Genomic DNA, 24,328 nt, shown 5'->3' with positions numbered 1-24,328 from the left:
ACAATGCAATGGATTGATGATGATGATGGCGTATGAAATGTTTTGTGGCCAGATACTCGATGATGCTGAGCTTGCTGGCCGTAAGGGAACGTTCAAATATTACGTAACGCCTTCGAGGGGGAGGGGGAGGTTTATGCAAAGCGTTACGTTAGCGTCACATCGGGGGGAGGGGGTTCAAGCAAAACGTTACGTAACGCTTTCGAGTACGGAATGGTAGTTTTTTGTGCTGAATTCGTAGTGAAAAAGCGTTACATGGGGGAGGGGGGGATTGAAAAAAGCGTTACGTTGGCGTTACATGGGGGAGGGGGGGTCAAAAATTCGGAAAAAAAGCGTTACGTAATATTTGAACGTTCCCTAATGCCCTCGGTGTTCAGCTGCAGTACGGTGGGTCGCCGGTACTTTTCGACAGAGGAGCTGTCGCGCCCTGAGAAGGGCGTTTCCCTATCCACCCTGCGCTGAACCTGGGCCTGGTTTGCTCGAGTGTGACAAGCTTCGCTTCGCATATCTTTTTTCCTTGAAGATATGGTACTGACGGGAGGGACCACGAGAAAGTGCTTGTTCTTGATGATACAAGCGTTTGGCAACTTTGATATCAAAGATCAAGAAAACGCGAAATTCGAAGTTGCCAGTTCTTCAATTTTTTTTCTCGAAATTTGGCTTGTTTTGTTATGTAGGTGAGTGTTGTTTTAAAAGTTGTTAGGTAACAAAGTAGTTTATTTTATAAAAAATGTTTAGACCAAATCAAGGTAAGGAAAAAAAGCCGTTTTAAACTTCAACAATATGCATATTATTCTTAAAGTTTAGTATTCTAACATTGGTGTGTAAAATTAACAACGCCCTCAAGTGTAAAAGCGCCTTTGTGTAATTAAAACAAAGGCCAGTTTGAAAATACTGCTCTTGTTATATGCAATTCACAATTAAGATAATTGTATGATTGCATCATGTATCATCCTTCAAATTAAGCAAACTGTCAGTTCATTGATATCACGTTTTTCAACTAATTTGTGGACTTTTTCTTACCAATCTATCACCTTGTGTTTTCTTAAATCTGCGTTATTTGACTTTAAATGAAAACAAAAACTTATTGCTTAAACAAACTTTGTTTAGAGTAAAATAGAGTAAAAATACCACATGCAATATATTTGTGCCATTATCTTTGCTTTACTGTGACTGTTTTGCAATTTGATTAACTTAGATCTACTTTGGTTAAACTTTATAATTTTTGACAAGATTGGGTTTAAATTTTTTTAAGAAACTGGCAACATAAGAGTGTGTGCTACTGCGAAATCAGTTATCAGCAAGACTGAAAAAAGTTGTCACAGAATTTTTGTTCCAGTAGCCTATGTACGGTACTATGCCTACTTCATTTTCACTGTATTCTATCTCATGAAGCATTTTTACTCAATTTAGCGCATCAGATGTTTTTTAACTAATGCCAGCTTGAGTTTCAACATTGCAATTTTGTTAAAAGTTTAAAAGAGTCCCTTTACAATTGCTTGCTTAGCCTAGGTCTACATCATTGTTCCAAAGGCTACTTCAGTGATTAAGGCTAATTGATTCTATTGACTTAATTAGAAAAACAAGTAGAATCAAAGTTTATAAAAAATGTCTACAGAAGATAATAATGAAGAAATGACTGATGAACTTACAGCAAAGTTGATTCATTTTCATGTAAGTTTTATTTGCTTTTGTTTGAATTTTCTGGTTATGATCTATTTTATCACATCTGCATAGGCTAGGCTATCAACATAAGCCCCTGTGAATTAATATTTAAACGATCAATCTTCAAATGTTGGCATTAAAATATAGGCAGTGGCTATTTGACCGGCGCCAGTCTTTGAATCGGAAACACTATTTGAGCAGTCATGACGTTACTATATAGGCATTTTTTTCTTTTTCTCTTTCAACGAAAAAGACGAGAAGAGTGCCTATATAAGTTCTAAATTCAACACCTAAGTTTAGGGGTGTTCAATTTTGATTTTCGATTTGATTTCGATTAGCCTAACGTGATATTCGAAATTCGTTTTCGTATCGGACATATTCGAAATTATAGCCGCCCTTTCGGCTGAACGCGGTTGAAAGTAACGCGAGTGACGCGAAATCTGTCTTGTCGCATTTTGCAAGCAAAAAAAGACTTCGACGCATGCGCATCGTCGATCACGTGACTATCACACGTTCTCGCGGATCCAACGGCCAGTCCTGCACACGTGCGTTGAGGAAAGTTGTGCGCAACGTCGTTGTCTTCCACGCGTGTGCAGCCAACGGGAGGTGTCAGTTCTTCCGATTCCGATAGCCCCGACGTTGAGCCAACACAGGCGACGCCATCAGGCGATGAGCGAAGACGCCAGACCACTCTGACGGAACTCTTCTCCATGGGCAGGGTCCAGACGGAAGACTCCAACAACAGTGATGATGATGAAATCAGCTCAATCTCAAACAAGATTTCCTATTTTATGAAGCAGAAGCTTGCTTCTGGGCAAGCTGATCCGCTTTCCTCGTGGAAAGCAAACGAAGGCGAGCTACCGCTGCCAGTGGCGTAGCTAACGGGAGAGGGGCGGACCGCCCCGGGCGGCACTTCTGGGGGATTATAATCTGATAAAAAACGCATTTCATTTTCACACAGGGCCGGATTTAGCTAATGGGGGGCCCGGGGCACTTTTAGATCGGGGGGTCCCGTGCAAAAAATTTTTTTGCGCCTTTTATGACGCGCCACGGTCACATCCTCTTATGACGAACGGAAAATTACCGTACTCAGAGAAAATCTCAAATTCCAGCAAATTAAAAAAACTCTAACTTTATTACTCACATTTGAAAAGACATAAAAAATAGGGCTGTAGGCAACTCAAATTAAAAATTGACTAAAAAAATGCACTTCGGGTCAAAATTTAGTTAAAAAAAAGGAGCGCTTCTGGGTAGTATCGAACTCATTCCCTCTGGAATAGCAAATGGAGAAATATCATACGCGCCACAGATCGAGTTGAATAAAGTTGTCGAATTTATAACTTATATAGGCGCTTCTCGTCTTTTGCTTTGAAAGAGAAAAAGAAAAAAATGCCTATATAGTGACGTCATGACCGCTTAAATAGTGTTTCAGATTCAAAAACCGGCGCCGGTCAAATAGCCACTGCCTATTTCTAACTCTAACCCTTAATAAGCATTCAACTTATTTTGTCTCCTGAACACTTCGTCCCCCGATTTTGGGAGACAAAGTGTTCAGGGGACGAAATACGTTGCATCCAGGCTACCCACTATAGGCTACACAAGAAATTAACCTTGTAATTTATGCTGTAAGTGAATATGGAACAAATAGAAGTGTGAGACTAATGACAAACCAAAACCAACCTTACTGCCATTGCTCTCAAATGGTAGATGTAGAAAAACATTTTTCAAAATATGTGTGCATACGGTAGTCTTTAATATTATTGCATCAAAAATTAACATACTTGCAAGAAATAAACAGTGATTCATTTTTAACATTACACCGGTAGTGATCACGAAAGTGTACGGTATGTTGGCATATTTGAAATCGAGTTGCCTTTTCAGTCAAAATATTAAACCATTTCAGGATGTGACACAAATCGAGGATTTAGAAAGATGCAAAACTATTTTGCGACAACATGAATGGAATATGGAACGGGCAGTGCAATCAACATTCAGTGATCCTTCTATAAATACCAGGGAACCTCTCCCGACGCGCCAATTACCAGATACCTCTGTAAGTTGTGATACCGGTAGTTAAAAAGCTCACAACATTTTCCATTTGCTTTGATATAAAGCTTTTAATACAGCAACAGATTTATGGGTTGATATTATTTTGACGGAACTCCATTTGGCAACTCTGGACGAGCTAGTTCAAAACCTTGACTTATGGAAACTGATAACCCATGTTGATATGTAATCTGCTACAAATAAACATGGCGACTGAAAAATAATTATTTTAGATTGTAAAATTATTAAATGGACGGATGGACCACTAATAATAATAACAACATTTACATAGCGCCACATCACAGGAAATGACTTCTCAAGTATAGTAATATTACTGATACAGATGAAATCGGTTGAGCACATACTGCTTAAATGTATATATAAATCGTTTTATTGTATCACAATCTGAAATCCCAAACCAAATTTCTTGAGCAAATCGGTGAAACGTATCAATCTTAATTGAAATTGTAAGATAATTGTATCAAAACGTCTGGCAAATGGCTGATATGATTAACCGATTCAGTCTGTTCTGTATACTTTACTTTGTGTGTTTCTATGATTACGGTACGTTTAAAAGAATGCAATATTGTATGCAAACTCAGTAACCCACTGTTTTGTAAACAGCAAAGAGTGTATATATTTATTGTGTTTAAAACCTCAATAGAACAGTGAAGATCATTCTAATGTTGATATTACTTTTACGATTTTATATTAACAATGCAATCTAACAATCAGGTATTCTTGTTTGTTATTGAACATTCCAAATTTAATTTCAGTAAACTCTGTGTGAATTATAAGTACATGATTTACTTTTTTAGGCAATAAAATAGAAATGTACCGATATATCGGTATCGGTGATATCGGCCATTTTTTGAGTATCGGTATCGGCAAAATTTGGCCGATACTAAACACGTAAAAAAGGCGTTTGCTGCGGATTTTCTACAGAAGCAAAGATATAATTTTTTTAAAGTAGTAACTTCTTCTCTCGTATTGTCGCTATATGTCAGGGCATCTGTTGGTTAGCCACTGCCTGGTGTCATCATCGATGGAAATTAGGCCTTCCATACCATGGGGTGGTCTATATAGCCGGCAATCCTTGATATGTGGGCTGCCGTCTGCATTTTGCCACACTCACAAGCAGCACTCTCTGCCAAGCCCCAGCGCAACATGTCTGCACCATAGCGTCCAACACCAGTGAGCAAACGGTTACGCCTTGATGAGGCAAGTCTAGAGAGGCCATGTCCCAGCTGGTTTTCGAACGGGGATCTGAATACTTGGCGAAGTGGGGACGTGCTGCTTAACCATTGTTCACACCACGCCGCGTGGCACCACTGTTTGCTAGGGCTTCCACCAGAGGCTGCCAGAAGGTCTTGTGCAGCGCGTACAAATGGCTTTCTTGATTTTAGCCGCTGCTTTGGTGGATATCTCAGCGTGGTTGTGTGTAGCGGATGGCCTAAGTGTAGCGGATGTGTGTAGCGGAGTAGTAACTAACGTCACATTGATGTAGAAAAATAACAACCTGTTCAAATTTTTGATACGTCACACTCCCATGACTTCTTGCGGGCAAGTTTTAACATTGGTTGCTTAGAGCAGGGCTTCCCAAAGTTTTTTGCTCGCGACCCCTTTTAATCTCCTAAAATTTTCCGCGGCCCTTTATGGTTAAAAGGACAAACAATGCGAAACACTGGCGTAGAGTAAGGGGGTGCAGGGGTGCGGCGCACCCCTTGCTCTTATCGGTATTGACATACGTTGAGGAAATTTCAAAGTAGAGCGTAGAGTAACTTAATCCAAACGCGCTATTTTCAACGAGGTCTTCCCGCTGTGAGATCAAGTATAATTTAACAGAACGCATTGTTTTGTTATCAGAAACACAAGAATCGAAATCTTCTCATTAACACATGAACATTCAACACTGGCAGACATTAAATCAATGTAAAAATAAGCTAATGTCCGCCAGCGCCAGCAATTATTTATCTCAGGCGAAAAAGATTCACTAGTCAAACTAGTGCAAAGGAAAAACTGTTACTTCTGACTTGAGTGGTTGCCCAGACAGCAAAATCCACCATTTTTACATTGATTCAACGTCTGCAGACGGATTTTGCTGTCAGGGTGAACTCAAACAAAACTAGGCCAGCAAAATGTGCTATTATGACTCCCCACGATGTTCTTGAAGCAAAGATAGTTCGCAATGTGTGAGAATTAAATCGAAAACCGATAAAAGAAAAGGTGTTTAATGGTCTTGGTCGCAGATATTGCTTGCATTAACGACGTCTCTTACCGCCATTATCACCTAGCCGACCTAACGCCATTGTTTTATGCAGCCGCTAAGCTTTGACATCGACTTCAATGATCATGGAATGTTACGTAATAAGAACGATTATATCCTGCACGCAAAGATAAAAAATTGATCGGTTAACAAGTGTATAAAGTGTAACAGGTGTATAAAATTTAGAATTGACAAGAAATCATTAAGTTTGAATCAATGCAAATAAACGTATTCAAAACTTTTACTTCGGCCGACGCCATTTCACAATCCGTAATCTACGTCGGCAAGGATTTTGCCGCAGCAAAAATGCGTTAATTTTGAAAACTGCCGAGCTGGAGACAACAGATTGTCTCGTGTATAAGTCGAACCTGTTTTTTTAAGGTGAAAATCACTTGTGAAAATCTCGACCTATACTCGAGTATATATATACCGTATTTGATGTTTATGCATGTGATATTCTGACATAACTGCACCCCCGGTAGTTTCTAATACACCTATGATGCGAAATATACGTTTGTGATATTTATGGAGACTTTATTTAAACTAAAACTAAAAACAAGCTATCTGTAATCGAAGTCTACTACTGTACTACTTGTAGCCTGCTGGAAACAAAACCAAAAAGTAAACACATTTATTCAGTGTGATGGGTGCGACTGCTCTCTGCTACAGTGCAAGTCTAGCCGTCGCTCGATGCTTGTCAATGCTGGTCTCAAGGCGGTTTCAATGTTACTTTCGCTGGAACGGCATTTTATCAACATTGAAAACACTGACAGACATGCACATATACGTGGAGACAAACGGCAGGAGTGCGGTTACTGTTAAAGCTATATGTAATGGTGAATATTCCGCTCTAACGTTAGGCTAAGCCAAAAAGTGTGAAACTTTTTTCCAGAAAATTCAAGCCACTGGCCTAATTAGAGTCAAAAGATAGATCTGCAAATTTTTCCTGAGATTTGCAAGAGAGGTGCTCGGTACTTTATTTTTGCATTGCAACTGGGTTTTGGATCCGATCTAAATTGGTATTGTCCAATTCTAGATAAAAATACTTTTTAAACTCTTTCAACAGCCTTGACAAGTGTCGATAAACAGAGGCTTAATAACGTTTAAATCGACGCTATTGTTAGCCAAAAACTTCTCAGTAAATGAGAATATTTCAAATAAATCTTTTTCAATCTTTTGTTTCTAGATGTTCAATTTTTTGATGAACGCTCCAAATTTTGATTTCAATGTAAAAACATAGATGTTTTCTCCTTGTATTTGTAAGGACAAATTAAATTCGTATCTTTTTTCAAGCAAACCTGACAAATAACATGATTTGAAAAGGCTTTCCAAAAACGTCTTTACAAAAACGGCAAACCAAGACTAAACTTTTTTCGATGGAAAAAATCACGACTTAATTTTTTAACACTAATAACTTTTTAAAGCATTGGCTTTAGTTATGAAATCCACGTTTACAATGCAGCAAAGAGGGTTTTAAACTCCTATTTCATATTTTAGCCTACTATATAAATTTACAAAATACGGGTAGCCTATTGAGTGCACGACTCTTAACAAAATTAAGAACTTTCACAGCATCTTGCACATAAGTGTTAATATGCAGTGCTTTGTGTAAAAGTTGTATACTTTCTGCGACCCCCGAAGTTCGTTACGCGACCCCTCAAGGGGTCGCGACCCCCAGTTTGGGAAGCCCTGGCTTAGAGTGATTCTTTCACTTAAACAAAACATTTTGTTTTAGCGGTTTTGCGTTGTTCGATTCTTAAGTTGTGTAAGGAGACTCAATTTCTCCAATATTTATCATTTGTATTTCTTTTTTTTCTCAGCAGAGTATAAAACTTGTATAAGTTTTTCATCCATACAACGTCATGAATTAAATTCATACGCGCCGACTTCCGGGGGGCGGCGCCCCTCGTAAACTTATGGTTGAGGGGCAACAAAAATGGTTATTACAAGTGGTGTTTCAAAGATAAAACACTTCGCGAAAGAGATTTAGATCATTTAAACGGACGTAAAGAATGCCGAAAGCGAAAAATAGCCTACTTTGCTCTTGCCCGCTAAACAGCAGTTGATCACATGGCTTTCTCATATGGTATGAAAATTTCAAAGTAGATGGTAGAGTAACTTACGCTGCTGGAATAGTCACGTAACTATTCACTGCAATATTAAGAAAACCAGCTAAATTAGACGCGCTATTTTCAACGATGTCTTCCCGCTGTGAGATCAATATGATTTAACAGAACATGAACAGAACGCATTGTTTTGTTCGCAATGAGTGAGGATTAAATCGAAAACCGATAAAAGAAAAGGTGTTTACTGGTCTTGGTATATTGCCTGCATTAACGACGTCTTTTACCGCTATTATCACCTAGCCAACCTGACATCATTGTTTTATGCGGCCGCTAAGGTTTGACATCGACTTCAACGATCATGGAATGTAACGTACCGGTAATAACAACGATTATATCCTACACGCAAAAATAAAAAAAATGATCTCTTAAAACAGCTCTTTCTGCTGTTTTGTCTCGTGAGCTTTAAATATTGCTCAAGAAGTGTGTAAAGTTTAGAACTGACAAGAAATCATTAAATTTGAAAATTAAGTTTAAATCACTGCAAATGAACGTATGTAAAACTTTTACTTCGGCCGACGCCATTTCACACTCCGTAATCTACGTCGGCAATGATTTTGCCGCAGCAAAAATGCGTTCATTTTGAAAACTTCCGAGCTGGAGACAACAGCTTGTCCCATGTATAAGTTGAACCTGTCTTTTTGAGGTGAAAATCACTTGCGAACATCTCCACCTATACTCGAGTATTTATACGGTATTCGATAAAAGACAGAAGAGAAAACACTTGGCCGTTGTTAACGCTTTGAAGGTAATTAATTAGCAAAACCAGCGAAACGAGGTTAATAAAACTGATAGCCGGTTTTCACTCTGCTTGAGATCATGATTTTTTGCGTTTTATTTAGATAACTTCACTGTCTTGATCGTTGTTATTCACTCGCACGAAAAGGAAATTAATCGGCTTGTTTTCCAACTGTTCCAATTATAAGCTAACAATGTCAAAATTTTTACGACTAATAAATACGGTTTGCGACCTAGGTGTCAATATAAACATGACAGTAAGCTTAATCAAAGACTATTTTAATTGAGTAGAATAGCGTGATGGTTATGACGTCATCACCTTTCTCGCCCCCCAAGGTTTTTTGAAAAGTCGGCGCCTATGATTAAATTATTATATCTCAAATCGGCATAATAACGTGACATCATCTAAACGTAACAAAAATAGCGAAGAGCAAGTATCACTATAAAAAAAAAAAAAAAAAATGCAACGCAAATAGGCAACATCAAAAGACATAGATGTTCTTTGACTTGTCAGCAGCAAGTGGTGATAACTGTGGTCTGTGGCTGTGGGAGTTTGTTGCGCAGCCTACTTAACCTACTCTGACATTGTTTAAGCTTGATGAGTTTAACAGTTTATTACAACGAAAGGTGGAAATTAAATCACAAACTGATAAAACCAGCTTACTAAAAACAACCAAGTTACATGTTTTTTTTTTAAACGTTTAGCAACGTAAAAACGATTCAAAATTATACATTTTTGGTACCTGGGTAGTCTTGGCCTGGCAAAAGCTTCTCAACCAAACGACAAGCGCCCTTAGGGGTAGAACCGTTGACATACTGATATCCAATTGAACGAACCCGAACCATCAGATGTTAGGTTGTCCGTCCAATTGTGGCCATTTCAGCATTCAGCCAGAGAGTTGATTATTACTTTAAACTTTTTTTGATAATTACACAACAAACAAGAGCAATAGCAGTGGTGGGAAGTTGCATTTTTCCTTTGTTCCGAGAAACGCAACCTTGATGACGTCATAAACAGCGTAGCTTCTGATTGGTTGATGGTTCGTGGTTCAATGGGATATCAGTATGTTAAAGTGCCTATCGCCCTTAGGTTGCACATTACTTGTCGAATAGTTTTTGTACGACTACACAAATGACTTGGTTTACATTTTACATCTTATTATCAATTATGATTGCCTATTTGGAGAGTTTGCGCAAACCCTTTATTAATTTTTCAGAAACCCCAATTATGATATAATGTTTCTTCCCTTATACCCCAGTTCTCAATCACGGTGGCCTTTCATTACTAAAACCTACTATTATGACACAACATTGAGTTGGGATTGGATTCTTGAATCTTCAAGTGCCAAGGACTTCCAAATCCGTCCATTGTCACTCATAATGACGTAATAATGCCCCCTTTGGCACCTAATGTTGCCCATTTGAAGTTCCCCTTGCTGCTCTATAAATTTCTAAATTTGGTTGGTTTTGTGGCATATTTTGGAATTTATTTATTGTAAGCGCCAAACTTGAACACAACTAATTTTGAATTTAGGGGATTTTTTGGTTTTAGACTAATTTGTCACTGTGTCAGTCACGGTGGTGCCACGGCTTGTGTTTTAGCACAAGATCTTGTGGTTTTACTTTTGATCTTGTGCTTTAAGTTTTACCTTATTTGCATAAAACTATTAAAAAAAGCTTTGAATTGGCATATTATATTGGCATAGAATTGCTTTGATATTGGCATAGAATTGCTTTTTTTAATAGTTTTATGCAAATAAGGTAAAACTTAGCATTTGATATAATTACTTGCAAATACCAAAATTGCTTCTTTTTGTAACACTAAAGTATCGGCCTAAAAAAGTGATATCGGTATCGGCCAAAATATTGGTATCGGTACATCTCTACAATAAAATAAATGTAAAAAAGTGTCATATTTAATTGCTATTTTGTATAAATACAGTCACCCACTGCTGGTGTAAGGCGTCGGACTCCATCACCACCTCACTCTCTTTTGTACCATCAAAATGCTGTTCCTCGCCAAATGGTTTACTTTGGTGGGAGGCCGGGTAGTCCACCATCAGGATTCTTTGGATGGGGTTACTTCTTTTTCGTTTTACCAATTCGATACGCTTTTGGTCAAGTTTATGGCATTTTGAAGTAAGTTTTCTTACAATGATGCAGATTGCAGATGCTTGATATTCACTATTTTTGATATGCCATAGCACTTCAAATATTGTTGCTTTTTTCTGCAGTTATTTTATGCTCCAAGCCTGGTAAAAGACTACTTTCTTCAGTCACTCAATGTAGAATAACTAACAACTACCGGATTCATGAAGTCTTTTGCTTGCAACTAAATGTTTGAATTGCTGCTCGTTACAACATTTCATTTGTCGCAGGTTTGTTTTCCGATTGTTTTTTCCTGACCCAAGAGAGCGAATTACTGACCCATATGGTGACGTCACAAGCTTTGTAACACAATTTCAAGCTAAATATCCGAATCATCCTGAGTTTTTTCTGGTGAGCTTCTGTTATTTCTCTTGAGGTCTTTAAGTTTGTTCGATGTAAAATATTTTGTATTGCAGTTAAAGATGTCATGGTAGCCAATGTAGCCATGAACTTTTAGGCTAAATCTTGTTTTCCAAGAATAAGTTCAAGCCTCTATTGAAGTATGTCTTCGGCACTTGTGAATTAGCAGCTCTGATCTACTCTGTTAACGTGCCCACTGCCCACCCTGCGTAAAGTCTTTAAAACTGGCATAGTTTGTGTGAGTACAGTATCTCGACAGTGAACTTTAAAACCTATAAAAAATATGGCCACTTTAACAACTTTTTTATCCCTTTTTTTTTTTAATCTATTTCAGGGAAGCTACGGAAAAGCTCAAGAAGAAGCTAAAAAGGAAATCCGATTTTTATTGGTATATTTACATGATCCCACCAATGAAGATACGGAGCCGTTTTGCCATGGCACTCTTTGTCATCAAGACGTCATTGATTTTATCAATACAAAAACAATTTTGTGGGGCTGCTCAATAAACAAACCTGAGGGATATAAAGGTAGGCTATGCAGTCACTTACTTATTACTCATGAATGATTGTGTTGGCAGTCAGAATTGCCCAAAGGAAAGGCACATATCAATATTAGTACATCAAACAGCTATCGGTTAAGTTATTCTTTTTTAATTGTTGATAATAGGAAGGAGGTAATTTTTAAATCAACCGTAGCTTTCATTTTCGGATACAACAGGCTATGCTAAGATCTATGGTATAATTTTTTTGCAATTTCCGTCCAAAAACTTCCCTACCCTGAAATTTTCTTTTCAGAAAGGGTTGTTTTTACAAAAGTAAACCCATCCGGCTTCGTTCAAAATTGACATCACGCTTTTTCGTGTAGTGTAGTTATGCGCACAAATTGCAACAACAGCTTTTGCCCAGAAAAACTGTTTGTGGCTGTCTTGCAACACGTCGAGTTTTACTGAAGTAGCAAATAAGATTTGACCTTGAAGTAACCATAAAACCTCCCCCCTTCTCATTAATAAGCATCCATTCTATCCTTGAGTGAAGAAATTGCCTGCAATGTACAGATTATATTAAGCGAAGGTTTACATTTACAAATAAGAGAGTTTTTGTATTTAGTTTTAATTGATTATGTCAACGAATATTTTTAAGATTAACATTTTAGTTTGCCCTTCTATTCTGACCTGTTTTATCCTTAATAATCATCTGATCCATATTTAATGGTATCTTTTCACAATTTTTCTTCGTTTTGCATTTTAGTAACACTTTAGTTTAAGACTTATTCTTGACCGTTGCTATTTTTTAGTGTCTAAAACATTTCGAAGTCCATCCTACCCTTTGCTGGCCGCTGTATGCTTGTATCAGAACCGCATGACAGTGGTTGGCCGCATAGAAGGTCGCCTCACACCTGAGGTTAGTCATGCTTTTGAAGTTTAACTATTGAATTTGTGTCTGTTTTCGCTACTTCCACTATGGCTACCTGGAGATGTGGTCTGATTTGTCACATTTTGCAGATTTCTATTACTGCTACTGTTTGACTGAAATTTTCCAATTTTTTTTTGCTTTTTGCTGACTCGTGATGATATAAAAGCTCATTGTGGTATTTTAGTAATGCATATGTGCACATGTTTCCTGCAACATTTGTCATAAATCATGTGCATGTAAGATTTAAAATGGGGTCAAGGAAGTCAAATCAAAAATCTTCAACATCTTAAAACTTTCACAGGAACTGATCGGCCGATTGAGTCAAATAGTCGACGCATATGAACCGATCCTCATCAGTGCAAGAGCCGACAAAGATGCAAGAAATCAGAACATTCTCATCCGGCAAGAGCAGGATGAAGCTTTATTATTGTCGATCAAAAGAGACCAAGAAAAAGTAAGAGCTACTCTTATAGTAACACCAGTACCAAAGAAATCCCTTGTAAACAAATGTTTTTAAGGGAATGGATTGTTGTGATTCGTATTCGTACATATGACGTCATCATTATTGAATGCCCTGTACTCTAGAACAGGGGTTCCCAACCGGGGGTACTCGTACCCCTTGGGGGTACGAGATTGAACATCAAGGGGTACGAAGATTCTTGTGCCATTGAGCAGCGTTTCAAACAAATTTCAAAGTACAGTTTTATTTTGGAATTGTAGATAATATTATGCCATTACTGTCTTTGCTTAAAAAAAAAATATATATATCTACAAATCATTGTTAGTAGGCTAGAAGCCTCATTGTCTCATAACAATGTGTTTTTTTACTTGCTGCTGCTGAAAATGGAAACCTTGCTAATTTTTCTTGTCTTGATGAAATTGCAAATAACTCTTTGCTGCAAAATGTCAAAAATGAAATTATTTCCTATTTAAAGATGCTCGTTGATTCTTTCGATGGTTACTTTTTTGCTGGTGAATTGAATTATTTCCAGCATTGGATGATAAATCCATTTCTTTTTGATTGTCGGATGGAGATAATTTGAAGGAGAACATCATCGAAATGAAAAGCTGCCAAAAATTGAAACTGCTAGATGAAAAATCAAAGTTAAAAGATTTTTGATGTTTTGCTATGAATCTTTCCCAAGTCTTGCTATGGAAGCCATGACAGTGTTAATTCTCTTCTCAACAACTTATTACTGTGAAAGTGGCTTTTTAACCATGATGTTATTGTATATCAAGAATAAGTACATAAATCGTCTGCAACTGAATGAAGATGTTGCCTTGAGTAAAATGGAACCATCGTTTGAGCGGATTTTATCAATGAAGCAGCAACAAGTATCTCACTGAGAAGTGACAAACAAAATAACTGACATTTAATTTCTTTTGATTATTGCATTTTTGTGTGAAATATCGGTTTAACGTTTAATTGAGCTATAAAAGCAATTTAATTTAGCAATATATGCCTGAAAAATTCAATCAGAATTTTTTGGGGGTACGAAGAATGCTCTGACCTGACAAAGGGGTACGAACAGCAAAAAAGGTTGGGAACCCCTGCTCTAGAAGATACAGCGATTCATGTCAAGCATTGTTGTGGGTTTGACACCTGTCACTGCTGTCAGAACATATTTCTTCAATTCTGTAGAAACATTAGTAGATTCCAATAGACGATAACAGGAGTCTGGTTAACAACATCAACCTCAGAAAATTAAGATATTTCGGACACATAGCAAGAAGCCACTCGTTGGAAAATTTAATGGGATGGGTGACTGGGATGGTGCAAGGCAAACGAAGAATAAAACGACAAACAATGAAATGTTTTGACAATATCAAGCGAATTTCGAGATTGAAAAGCACGCCGGAAATACTAATATAGTAAAGACAAAACAAAATAGAGGGAGTTTGCATGGAAGATCACAGCTGATGAACATGAAGGAGAAGAGATTCCATTCGTATTTTTAAGGCTTTCATACATACCAGACCAGAAAAGCCCTGATATAGAAAGTCCATTTTTGAAAGTTTTTGTTATCTTTGCCCCCAACGCTTATATGTGATTTCTTTCGTTGGCTAACTCTGTGTCGATCCTGGAAGCTATCTAAAGTTTGTCAAAGCATCCCTCAGTGTTGGAAAATCATAAGCTGTTCTATTTTTCTGAAACACGGTGTTTATTGTTGTTTTTGTTTAAATGCAAAAAGTAGATATGTGCCTCGACTAAAAATTATCTACAAACCGAATGTATGCTTGGTGTGTGCAAATGGTTAAAATTGTCATTGAGTAAATGTTTTTTCAAATACTCTGCTCAATTAAGGCCCCGATCCAACGAAAATCGAAGAGGCTATGTTCGAGATTCATCCTTGTTTGGGGTCATCAGTGGTGCATCATATCCACGAAGGGCGAACATCATCATATCCACGATTCTTATTCGGAATAAGAGTACAGTTAGCAACAGCTTTATTGTTTTGAGATGTGGCCTAGTGGTTAAGAACGACATACTGAGCACCGTAGCACAATCTTGACGAAAGTTCGATTCCCAATCAAGTTGGAGATGTTCATCCTTCCCATCTAAGTTGGAAGTTTGATTCCCGCTCAAGGCACATAGATATGCACCACGGATGATCCCAAACAAGGGTAAAGCTCTGGTATGGCGTCTTCCATTTTTGTTCGATCGAGGCCTTAATGACTTTACAAATTCCTTCATCCTCTTCTGCTATACTCAATGTTCAGGTTGAGGTAGATGCCATCACGCCCTTTCTCAAGAGTGCTGATAGCTGTAATGTTCTTCTTCTTTCTCGTAAATTAAAACATCTACTGAAATAATGAAAAAACTGAAGAGATGGAAATAGTGGTTTTCAGTTCTCCTAACTTTATGTTCGAATTTCATTTATGCAGATTGATAAAAAGAAAAGGGAAGAAGAAGAGGCGCAGAAGATTCAAGGAGCAAAGGATCAACTTCAGAAAGAGAAGGAACTTAAAGAAGAACAGTGCCGGCAACGGAAATTGCGTTGTAAAGAAGGTAAGATAGTGTACAGAAATTTCCACTTTCTACTACCTCGCGAAGACCATCGTTGTTTATTGATCACAAGACTGATTGTATTGCCATGGCATCATGGCTTAAACCTATTTGCCACATTCTTGCAACTATCTTTTGGCGCTCCTTCTTCTGTCGTATGAAAAGTTGTTATTTTTTTAATTACTTTTCATCGGGGTCAAATGTCCGGGCACTCTTTGAACAGCCACTTGATGGTAGACTCCTCCAGCGTTGACAGACCAACCGCCCTTGGTGGAGTAAAAATCGGGCGGTGGTAGGCAGGGCTGCGATTTTTTCTTTCTTGTCGAACGACCAAAAATTCTGCGTTTGTTTGTCGAATAGTGGTATGACGTAACAAGAGTCAGATTATAAGCGTTTGGTCGCGAATTCAAAATTGAGAATGCTTTGCGACGTTAGGCTACTAAACGCTATTAGCCGGAAGTTTACCTGAATGATAAGTTCCAAAGTGACGTGGCAATGCTTCTCTCGATAGCTCCTTCGAACAGATCCCATACTTCACTCGCTGTTTGCTGAACCTTAACCGCTTCTCGGTAAGACCGACCGAAGCTTTTGCAATCCGTGTTGTCGGAGGATTTTTTCGTTTTTAGTCATTATAGGATACTGACTAACTGAAGACTATCCTATCTGTAGTTGGGCAAAGCTATGCTGTTCTTACAACTTGCCTATTACCTTGCCTTGTCCACTCCCAGTGACTACCTACTCAGTGCTTCCACTTTTACAAAGCTGGATTACCACTTGTATTACCACATTTGTCTTCAGATTACCACATTTTTTACTGTGATTTTTTACCCGATCTTAACCGTATTTCGACTTACTTTTACATTAACACAGTGGTTATTTTTACCCACTTGTTGCCATAGTTACTATCAAGTGTTGTCAGAGTTAGGATTAAAGTTAGTAAGGGTTAAGGTAAGACTTAGGAATAAGGTTAGGGTTTTGATCTTTACCCAGAACTAAAAATGTTTCTAAAATGCAAGTTTTTGTTTTCAACAGCTTTAAACTTTTCTCAAATTACGACAGAATTCCTTATCCTGCAACGCTATTATTTGGTTATATTTACACTATATAGTGTAAAATAAGGCCTAAAACAACTACTCAGTTTATTAACAGAACGTCCGAAATAAGAAAGCAAAGTACCAGTAGCTAAGCCAGGAATTTTAAAAGGGGGGGTTTTGACGGCCGCCGGGCTTCGCCCGGCCAGCGGCGGGGGATCTGGGGAGCCTTCCCAGAAAATTTTGAAAAATTACTTTAAATTTGGTGCATTCTGAGAGCATTTTCAACAAAAATGTGGGTATAAATATTCCTGTAAAATGGTGCTGTCTGGTGGCATAGCAAAAGAATAAGATCATGTTTTCTTGGGCATTTTTCAGTAATAAAGCTAAGTCTCTATGTTTTCTTGTTATTAATTACTGGCTGAGATATTTGAATGTTTAGTATTCGAAAAACTCGCTCTTTTAATGCAGTTTCGTTTAAAATTAGGCAAACTTTGTTTTAGAGACATAGAGACTGAAAGCATCATTCTCAATATCGTGACGTCACACGTGTGCCAAAGAGGGGTTGTAACCTCCCCCCCTGGCTACGCCACTGCAAAGTACTGTACTTGACACCGCAGCTAGAATCTGAAAGACATATTGACTATGAATATGATCACATGGTCACCCTACCTTCAAAGTCAAAAGTCAGGACGCATTCCAAAATCAAACCGAAAACAGCGGAACATGCTAGTCACATGCTATTATAAGTAGTTTTTTGCATATCTGTTCGATTTTGGAGGACAACAGTTTTAATGCTCTTATTTATTGATAGTATTTTATATCAAATTTTCAAAATTTATAATTTCCACATTTTGGCAACATTTCCACACAAAATTTCCATATTACCACATTTTTACCACAAATTTTTCATTACCACATTTTTACCACAAGCATGATGAAAATTCCACAATTGTGGTAATTACCACAAAAGTGGAAGCGCTGTACCTACTATTCTTGTAGAAGCGAACTCTTATATATAGCGACCTTTCTTATCTGTGTTTCTGATTCTGAACATCTGGTCGGAAACTAGGCTATTTTCTGGATGTAAAAAACTTGCGTAATAAGTAGGCTTTATTGTGTTCTTTTATTGTGTGCTTCTGCGATTATTTTCTCCTGTATCAATCACCTGCTTTAAGTTATATAACGGAAAGGAAATCTTAAATTTGTTTTCGCCATTATGCACTGGCTACATAAATCCATCATTTTTAAATCTTTCAAAGGATGGCATATCGCCTGGTGCCAGACAAATTTCCTGCAGATGTCCAGACTTCCCAGCCAGCAAACTTGTTTTCATGTCATGCATTGTGATTCAACGTCTGTAGACGTTGCATCAATGTAAAAACGACGGGTTTTGCTAGCTGGGTTGTGTGCTTTTGTAAATGTGCAAAATCGCCCATTACGTAATCACAGAAACTCTTTTAGTGGATGGAAGTCGAGTTGCAACCGTGTTTATCTGTCTACTATTCTTTATTCACATTGCAAAACATTTCTGCAATCTTGGAACAACAAGTGCATAAGTCAGACATAAATACAAACTTGCAAACACGTTGACAACTAAAAGTAGCCTACTTCGGTTATTTTATCTATAAAAGAAACCCGTTGTGTCGAATAGCACGAAACGTGTGTGGCGAAATGTTTGATGGCAGGCGTTAGAACTTCGATCAAAGCATTTTCCCCCGCAGTGTTCAAAATGTTCTGGAAGAGGTCTCCTTTCCATAAAAATAGCGGCTTTTTTCATCTGTATTTCTGAACATCTGGTCGGAAACTAGGCTGTTTTGTACATGTGAAAAACTTTCATAGCAAGTATCCAACAGTCATTTTACCAGAGCAATATTGTTAATTGGCTCAAACGGCGAAATACAAACTGGCATAGACGTTGACAACTCAACGTAGCCTAGGTTATTTCATCTATAAAAGAAACCCGTTGTGTCGAATAGCATGAAACGTGTGTTGCGAAATGTTTGATACCAGGCGTTGGAACTTCGATCAAAGCATTCTCCCGCAGTGTTCAAAATGGCGGCGCTGACGCCTTGGGAGTTTCTCGTGTGAAGCGTCGCTTTTAGACCTTGCTTTGAAGTACCTGGCGCAAGAAAGTTTACGTAAGTCAGCACTTTTATGAGTCAGCACTCGCGACCCAAATTTGGGTTACGATCCACTATTTGCAGATCCCTGGTTTAGAACCTCGCATATCGTAGACAATTTAGGCTAAAACGAATAACAGAAATAGTTATATTGCAAAATGTACCGTAGCCTATTTATTTATTTCGTTTTTGTAATGTTGACAATTTGAAGTTTGTTTATTTGTTGGTCTGTACCCAGAGAGCAAAACCCGTTATATTTACATTGATTCAACGTCTGCAGGCGTTGAATCAATGTTAAAATGACGAATCTTGCTGTCTGGGTATAATTATTATGTAGCCTACTGCCACTTCCCATGTTTTGATTGCTTACTAGTGGACACGCCAAGAAGAAAGTGTTATCAAAAGGTCCATATTTTTGGATTTGGGAACCCCCCCTTGAAAATGTCTGGCTAAGGGCCTGCCTGGTGGTAGGGTATATGGTCTACTGTCTGTTCCTTTGCACCGCAGTTGCATGCCGCATATGCTAACTAACTCAAAAGAAAACGAAACCATTACCTTTACTGAAAGTTTTCAAAGTTGTATTGCTTCGGCAGATTAATGCAACTTGCAAAAAATTCACATCCCCCCCTTTTTGATTCTAATTTTTTCGTTGTTTCATTATTATCTAAATTTAATTTTGTTTCCGCTAGTGGTGGTGGCCGATTCTTTCCCCCTAGCAAATGTACTTCCACCATTATTCTATAGAGCAGTATACCTTTTTCACGTGATACGGTACTATTTATTATCCAAAATCGCATTGAAATGTTATCACGGCAATAAACGGCGATTATTGTTGGTGATTTTCCAACACTTTTGGATTCAAAGCAAAATGACTTCAAAACAAAGCCCATGCTCTTAGCAGCCCTCCCGTGTTCAAAAAAATAGTTTCAACACTTTTTGAAAATACTTTTTCAGGTGGAAGAGGTTGTCCAAACTTTTATCAGAACATACTGATGTCACTGGCAACCCTTGTGACAAAGGGAAGAGTGAAAGTTGATGGTTTTTGTTCCATTTTCAGAAATGTCCCCCGAGCCCGATGAGACGTGTGAGAACATTATAGATTTAATCGTCAAGCTACCAGATGGGACACGGCTGAAAAGGAAATTTAAAGGCTCCGACACTGTTAAGGTGCTGCTATCAGCCAGCAAAGCTGGTCTCTTTTTTTAACGTGTGCAGATGTTAAATCAATGTAAAAAGGACTGGTTTTGCTAGTTGGATCTTTTTAGTCTTTATCACATTTTGTCCAGAAAATTTGCTTTTTTATTTACTTCAATTCATCGTCTGCAAATCAATGTAAAAGAGGCCACTTTTGTTCGCAGGGGTATTTTATATTTTCAGTATATTTTTGCGATCAGTTTGACTTTCTATTGCTGGTCAATTTTTGACTTCAAGCTGGAAAACAACCACCCAGGCATAAGTAAAATATACCGGTATTGAAATATGAAAATATGTTTGAAATATAAATGATATGGATGAAAATAATGAAATATGAAATACATCCCTCAAGCCGGGCATTGAAGTAGGGCCCTTTGGTGGCGGAAAAACTTAAGAGGTATGGCGGAAAAGTAGCAGAATTAGAAAAACTGAAATGGACCTTGTAAAAAAGAAAACATGAATTCATTAACTTGATTTGTAAAAGCTACTAATCTAAGTAAAAAGTTTTGCATCATACTTTTAGACGCTGCATGATTACATCTACGCCCAAGACGACGCACCGAAATCTTTTCAAGTCTTTAGCAGCTTTCCCCGACGTCTTATTTCCGGATGTTGCACGGACATTATTGATGAGGATGCAAGCGTTCCTCCTTGTCTCCAGGACGTTGGGCTCGGAAAGAGCGATACGCTCTTTGTTCAAGCTCTTGATAACAGTGATGATGAGAGTGGTGAGGAATCTTAGCAAGCATCGAGTCGATGTTGTCTGAAAACTAGGAAAATATATTTGTCCGCCCTTTACTGGAGTATGCCGAGAAACATACAAGAAACATTTGAATACAATGCGACGAGTTTTTGCTTTTGTGACAAGTTTTCATTGTTGATAGCTGAATATACGGTTTGTGTGAGCTGAAACCAACTAGAACACACATAACGTTGAATTGCATTAACTATTTTTGTGAAGGAAAATTTTACTGTTTACGCCTTTTCAGCTTTGAACCAAACGCCGAGCCGTTTTAGGTTGTTTTCTTTTTAAAACTCAGTGGTAGTTTTACCGCTGTGGTTTTGACTATCTTCAATCATCCAACGTAAAACTAGATGGCAACACTGTCCAAAACTTGCTTCAGTTTTTGCTTGAAGTGATTTCGACTACTATTTTAAAATCGAGTACAGCGAAAACTTCGGTCACTGTCTGTTACTTACTCAGCAGCAAAATTCCCACTTTTTATATTAATACGTCTGGTCTGCAGACGTCTTAAGCACGCAATGAGCTTTTCTTGTGCAGATGAATCCAGTTGGTTTGCTTGCAAGTCAAGAACTTTTACCAATTTGTTAGAAACTGTACGACTGGTTGTGTTTCAAGATTAATGCTAGCTCTAAAGAAAGCCGCTAATATGTAGCGTTGCCTGTTGAAAATAAAAACTGCTTTAGCTTTGAGTTTTATTGAGCTGTGGCAATATTAGAGTGAGTTCTCGTTGTTATTATGACACTGGCGGCCTATATCGCCACTAGCTCTATTCTTTGGCTTATTTACGTAGCTCAACAATCATTAATTTTCACGAACGTAAAAGCACCTCTTTCAGTGACACGAAAATATAATTAACATTGGGATATTGAAACCAAAGCATGTCACCTTTATAAATATTTCAACAACTGTGTCAGAAATACTACGGAGCTACACGTGTACAACTGTACATTTGCGTTTTGTGCTACCTTTTCCTAGACCTTTGCTATGTTTTCATGTATTGTTATTGTTGTGATATTCAGAAATAAAGCCAATTAACTGTTCAGTGTTCAAGCATCATATGTCGTTTAGAAGCTGGTTTCATTGCCAAATCTGACATTTTGCTTTGTTCCGAGTAGGTTGACGAAACACTTTACATGCGAGGAGGACCTGAAGAAAAGCAACAAAATAGCGTCATATGATGTTTGAACAGTTCTCACAGTAAACCTGGGACAAAGAACCTTTCAGCTTAAGCTGTAAATGGCCCACGCTAGGGTATATTTGCAGCTTCATGTACTTAACACGGTGTCCTTCTGGTTGAAACGTGTATGTCATGCTGTTGTCTTTTAAAGAAGAATTATACTCTTCTTTTTGTGTGATTCTTGTTTTTCAAAAATAACTAAACAAAACTTAAAAAATCTTTTTTTTTTGCCTTTGGGCTCGATCATTTTCTTGGTGAAGGTGATAAGGTTGATCCAACGCAAGTTAGGTCAGGATGAGAAAGCCTGTTGTGCATTTTGTCCAAAGATTTACTTGAGTGGATTCTTGTACGCAAGTATTTCAGACAGTCAATATACCGTTTTTTACATTGATTTTACGTTTGCATACGTTGAATCAGTGTAAAAAACGACAGGCTTGCTGTTTGAATAAAACCATTTTGTGTTAATTTCGTGTGAACAAGAATCTTTTCGGTGTTGGCAATTCATCATTGTGTATGAAACTGTTACGCATCTTATCGTTAATGTAATGTGATTATACTGTAGTAATAAATAAGCTAGATAAAAATTTTCTGCTAACTTACGTGCATTCTCGTATTTAATTGTTATTAAAAACTTTTCTTCACACGTGCTGTTTCAATCGACAAACGCAAACTAAGACAGTAAAACCTGTCGTTTTTACATTGGTTCAACGTCTGCAAACGTTGAATAAATAAAAAAATAACGGATTTTGCTATCTGGGAAAAATTTTTACAGATAAAAGAATCAGAACCTAGAAAATTGTATTTCTGCGAGGAATGGTATAGAAAGTAGGCTAGTCAGTAGGCTGCTACTGCACAGACAGTTGCAATTTCTTTGCTTTTGGCTTTATTAACAGTCAGTAGGCTACTGTCATCTGAGGGTGAAGAAGTTGTGAGGGTGACTCCAAGTAAACCATCCGTATGATGATGTTTTTTGGCTATGTTCCATAAACTGTAGGAATTTTAGCAACATTGCGATCGCTTTTTTCCCACTGTGCGAAATTCTGAAGAAATTCTACCTTCGTTGTTGTTAATGTTATCCAAACTTTGAAACATGGCGGAAATTATGATTATAAATTAAGTAACAATGGCTCAGTTATGGTCCGCCCATAAATGGAATTTAATCACTCGAAGTGCAGACGTGATGTCTGATTATTGTGCTTTTCAAGAAAAAGCATGCAACGCTTATTCAATTTTGAGTTGTGTAGTCCACTACGGAACGACGACATGTTGGTTGGTTTTGAATCTTTATCCTCGGACTGACAAAACCTTGATAGGTTATTCCTGGTAGTTTCGCTTACATGTAGTGGCTCTTTACACAGGGCCGGTTACGGGATTGGCAGAGTGAAGTTTTCCGATTGTTGCCGGGGAATTATTTCATCCACTAGGTGCCACTGAATAGAGAGCAGTCCAGAAATGCGTTGCTCAAGCGCACACCTCGAGAGTCGAACTTGAGCCGGGCGCATAACTACTGAGCTAACGGGGCGGACAACCTACATGTGTCCACCAAGAACTGTGTCTACAAGATCATATGCAGAGAAAGCTGCATAGGCAGCACGATTCTCCCCTCCGGCCTGAAAGAACACCTTAGGGGAGGGTGGGGTAAGATGAGCACCTTTTTGCTTAAGTCGCTTTTACAAAAGAACGGTTTGTTTTAGAAAATTTTAATAGGGTAAATTTAAAGCACTAGTGAATCAGCTACATTTTAAGCTGAGTTTTATCACCTTGCGATTTTTATATTGATACTTATTTGCGTGTTGCTCCACTTACCCCGGCATAAATGGTATGGGGTAAATTGAGCAATGACCTGGGGTAAGTTAAGCAATTCGATTAAGTTGAAGCATCCCCCTGTCAGTTTGTTTGTATAATTGCGAGGCATTATGCTTTACAACACAACACTGTTTTTATTCATTAATTCAACAGTTCAAACATTAAGTAAGCTAAGGCTATTTCTTTTGGGGTAAGTTGAGCAACTGCTCCAAGATACTTCAACTAGCATTGTACATTTTATCCCATTCTGATTTTTGTGACAAAATTACAAATATTTAAAAACCTACAAGACTAACCAACCTGAACGTTTTATTAAACATCCTCACACTTTATACTTACCAATACAAAAAAAAAACAGATTTGATTTATACAGTGTACCTAACCAGTGGCGTACGCAGGGGGGGGGGGCCATTGGGCCATGCCCCCCCCCTTAAAAATGTTTTAGTAGTTAACGACGTAGATTAAGGCATTTAATATGTTTTGCATTGCT

At 37.9% G+C, this 24,328-nt stretch overlaps 1 protein-coding gene across 2 annotated transcripts; it reads left to right on the top strand.

The window, feature by feature from the left end:
• Positions 1-1,573: 1,573 nt before the first annotated feature.
• LOC145766359 (FAS-associated factor 2-like) lies at positions 1,574-22,675 on the top strand. Of its 2 annotated transcripts, XM_082578055.1 has the most exons (11): positions 1,574-1,671; positions 3,566-3,715; positions 10,778-10,974; positions 11,214-11,334; positions 11,678-11,870; positions 12,637-12,743; positions 13,057-13,209; positions 15,642-15,765; positions 19,974-20,083; positions 20,634-20,838; positions 21,971-22,675. In XM_082578055.1, the coding sequence occupies exons 1-11, from the start codon at positions 1,606-1,608 to the stop codon at positions 21,973-21,975; spliced, it is 1,431 nt and encodes a 476-aa protein (XP_082434181.1). In that variant the 5' UTR covers positions 1,574-1,605; the 3' UTR covers positions 21,976-22,675. The 2 variants fall into 2 exon arrangements, with proteins under 2 accessions (XP_082434181.1, XP_082434180.1); XM_082578054.1 differs by having other exon boundaries at positions 20,634-22,675.
• Positions 22,676-24,328: the final 1,653 nt, after the last annotated feature.

The sequence above is a fragment of the Aplidium turbinatum genome, chromosome 3 (genome assembly GCF_918807975.1).
Source record: "Aplidium turbinatum chromosome 3, kaAplTurb1.1, whole genome shotgun sequence".
In the NCBI taxonomy this organism is placed as follows: domain Eukaryota; kingdom Metazoa; phylum Chordata; class Ascidiacea; order Aplousobranchia; family Polyclinidae; genus Aplidium; species Aplidium turbinatum.
This window is presented reverse-complemented; position numbering and strand designations above follow the sequence as displayed.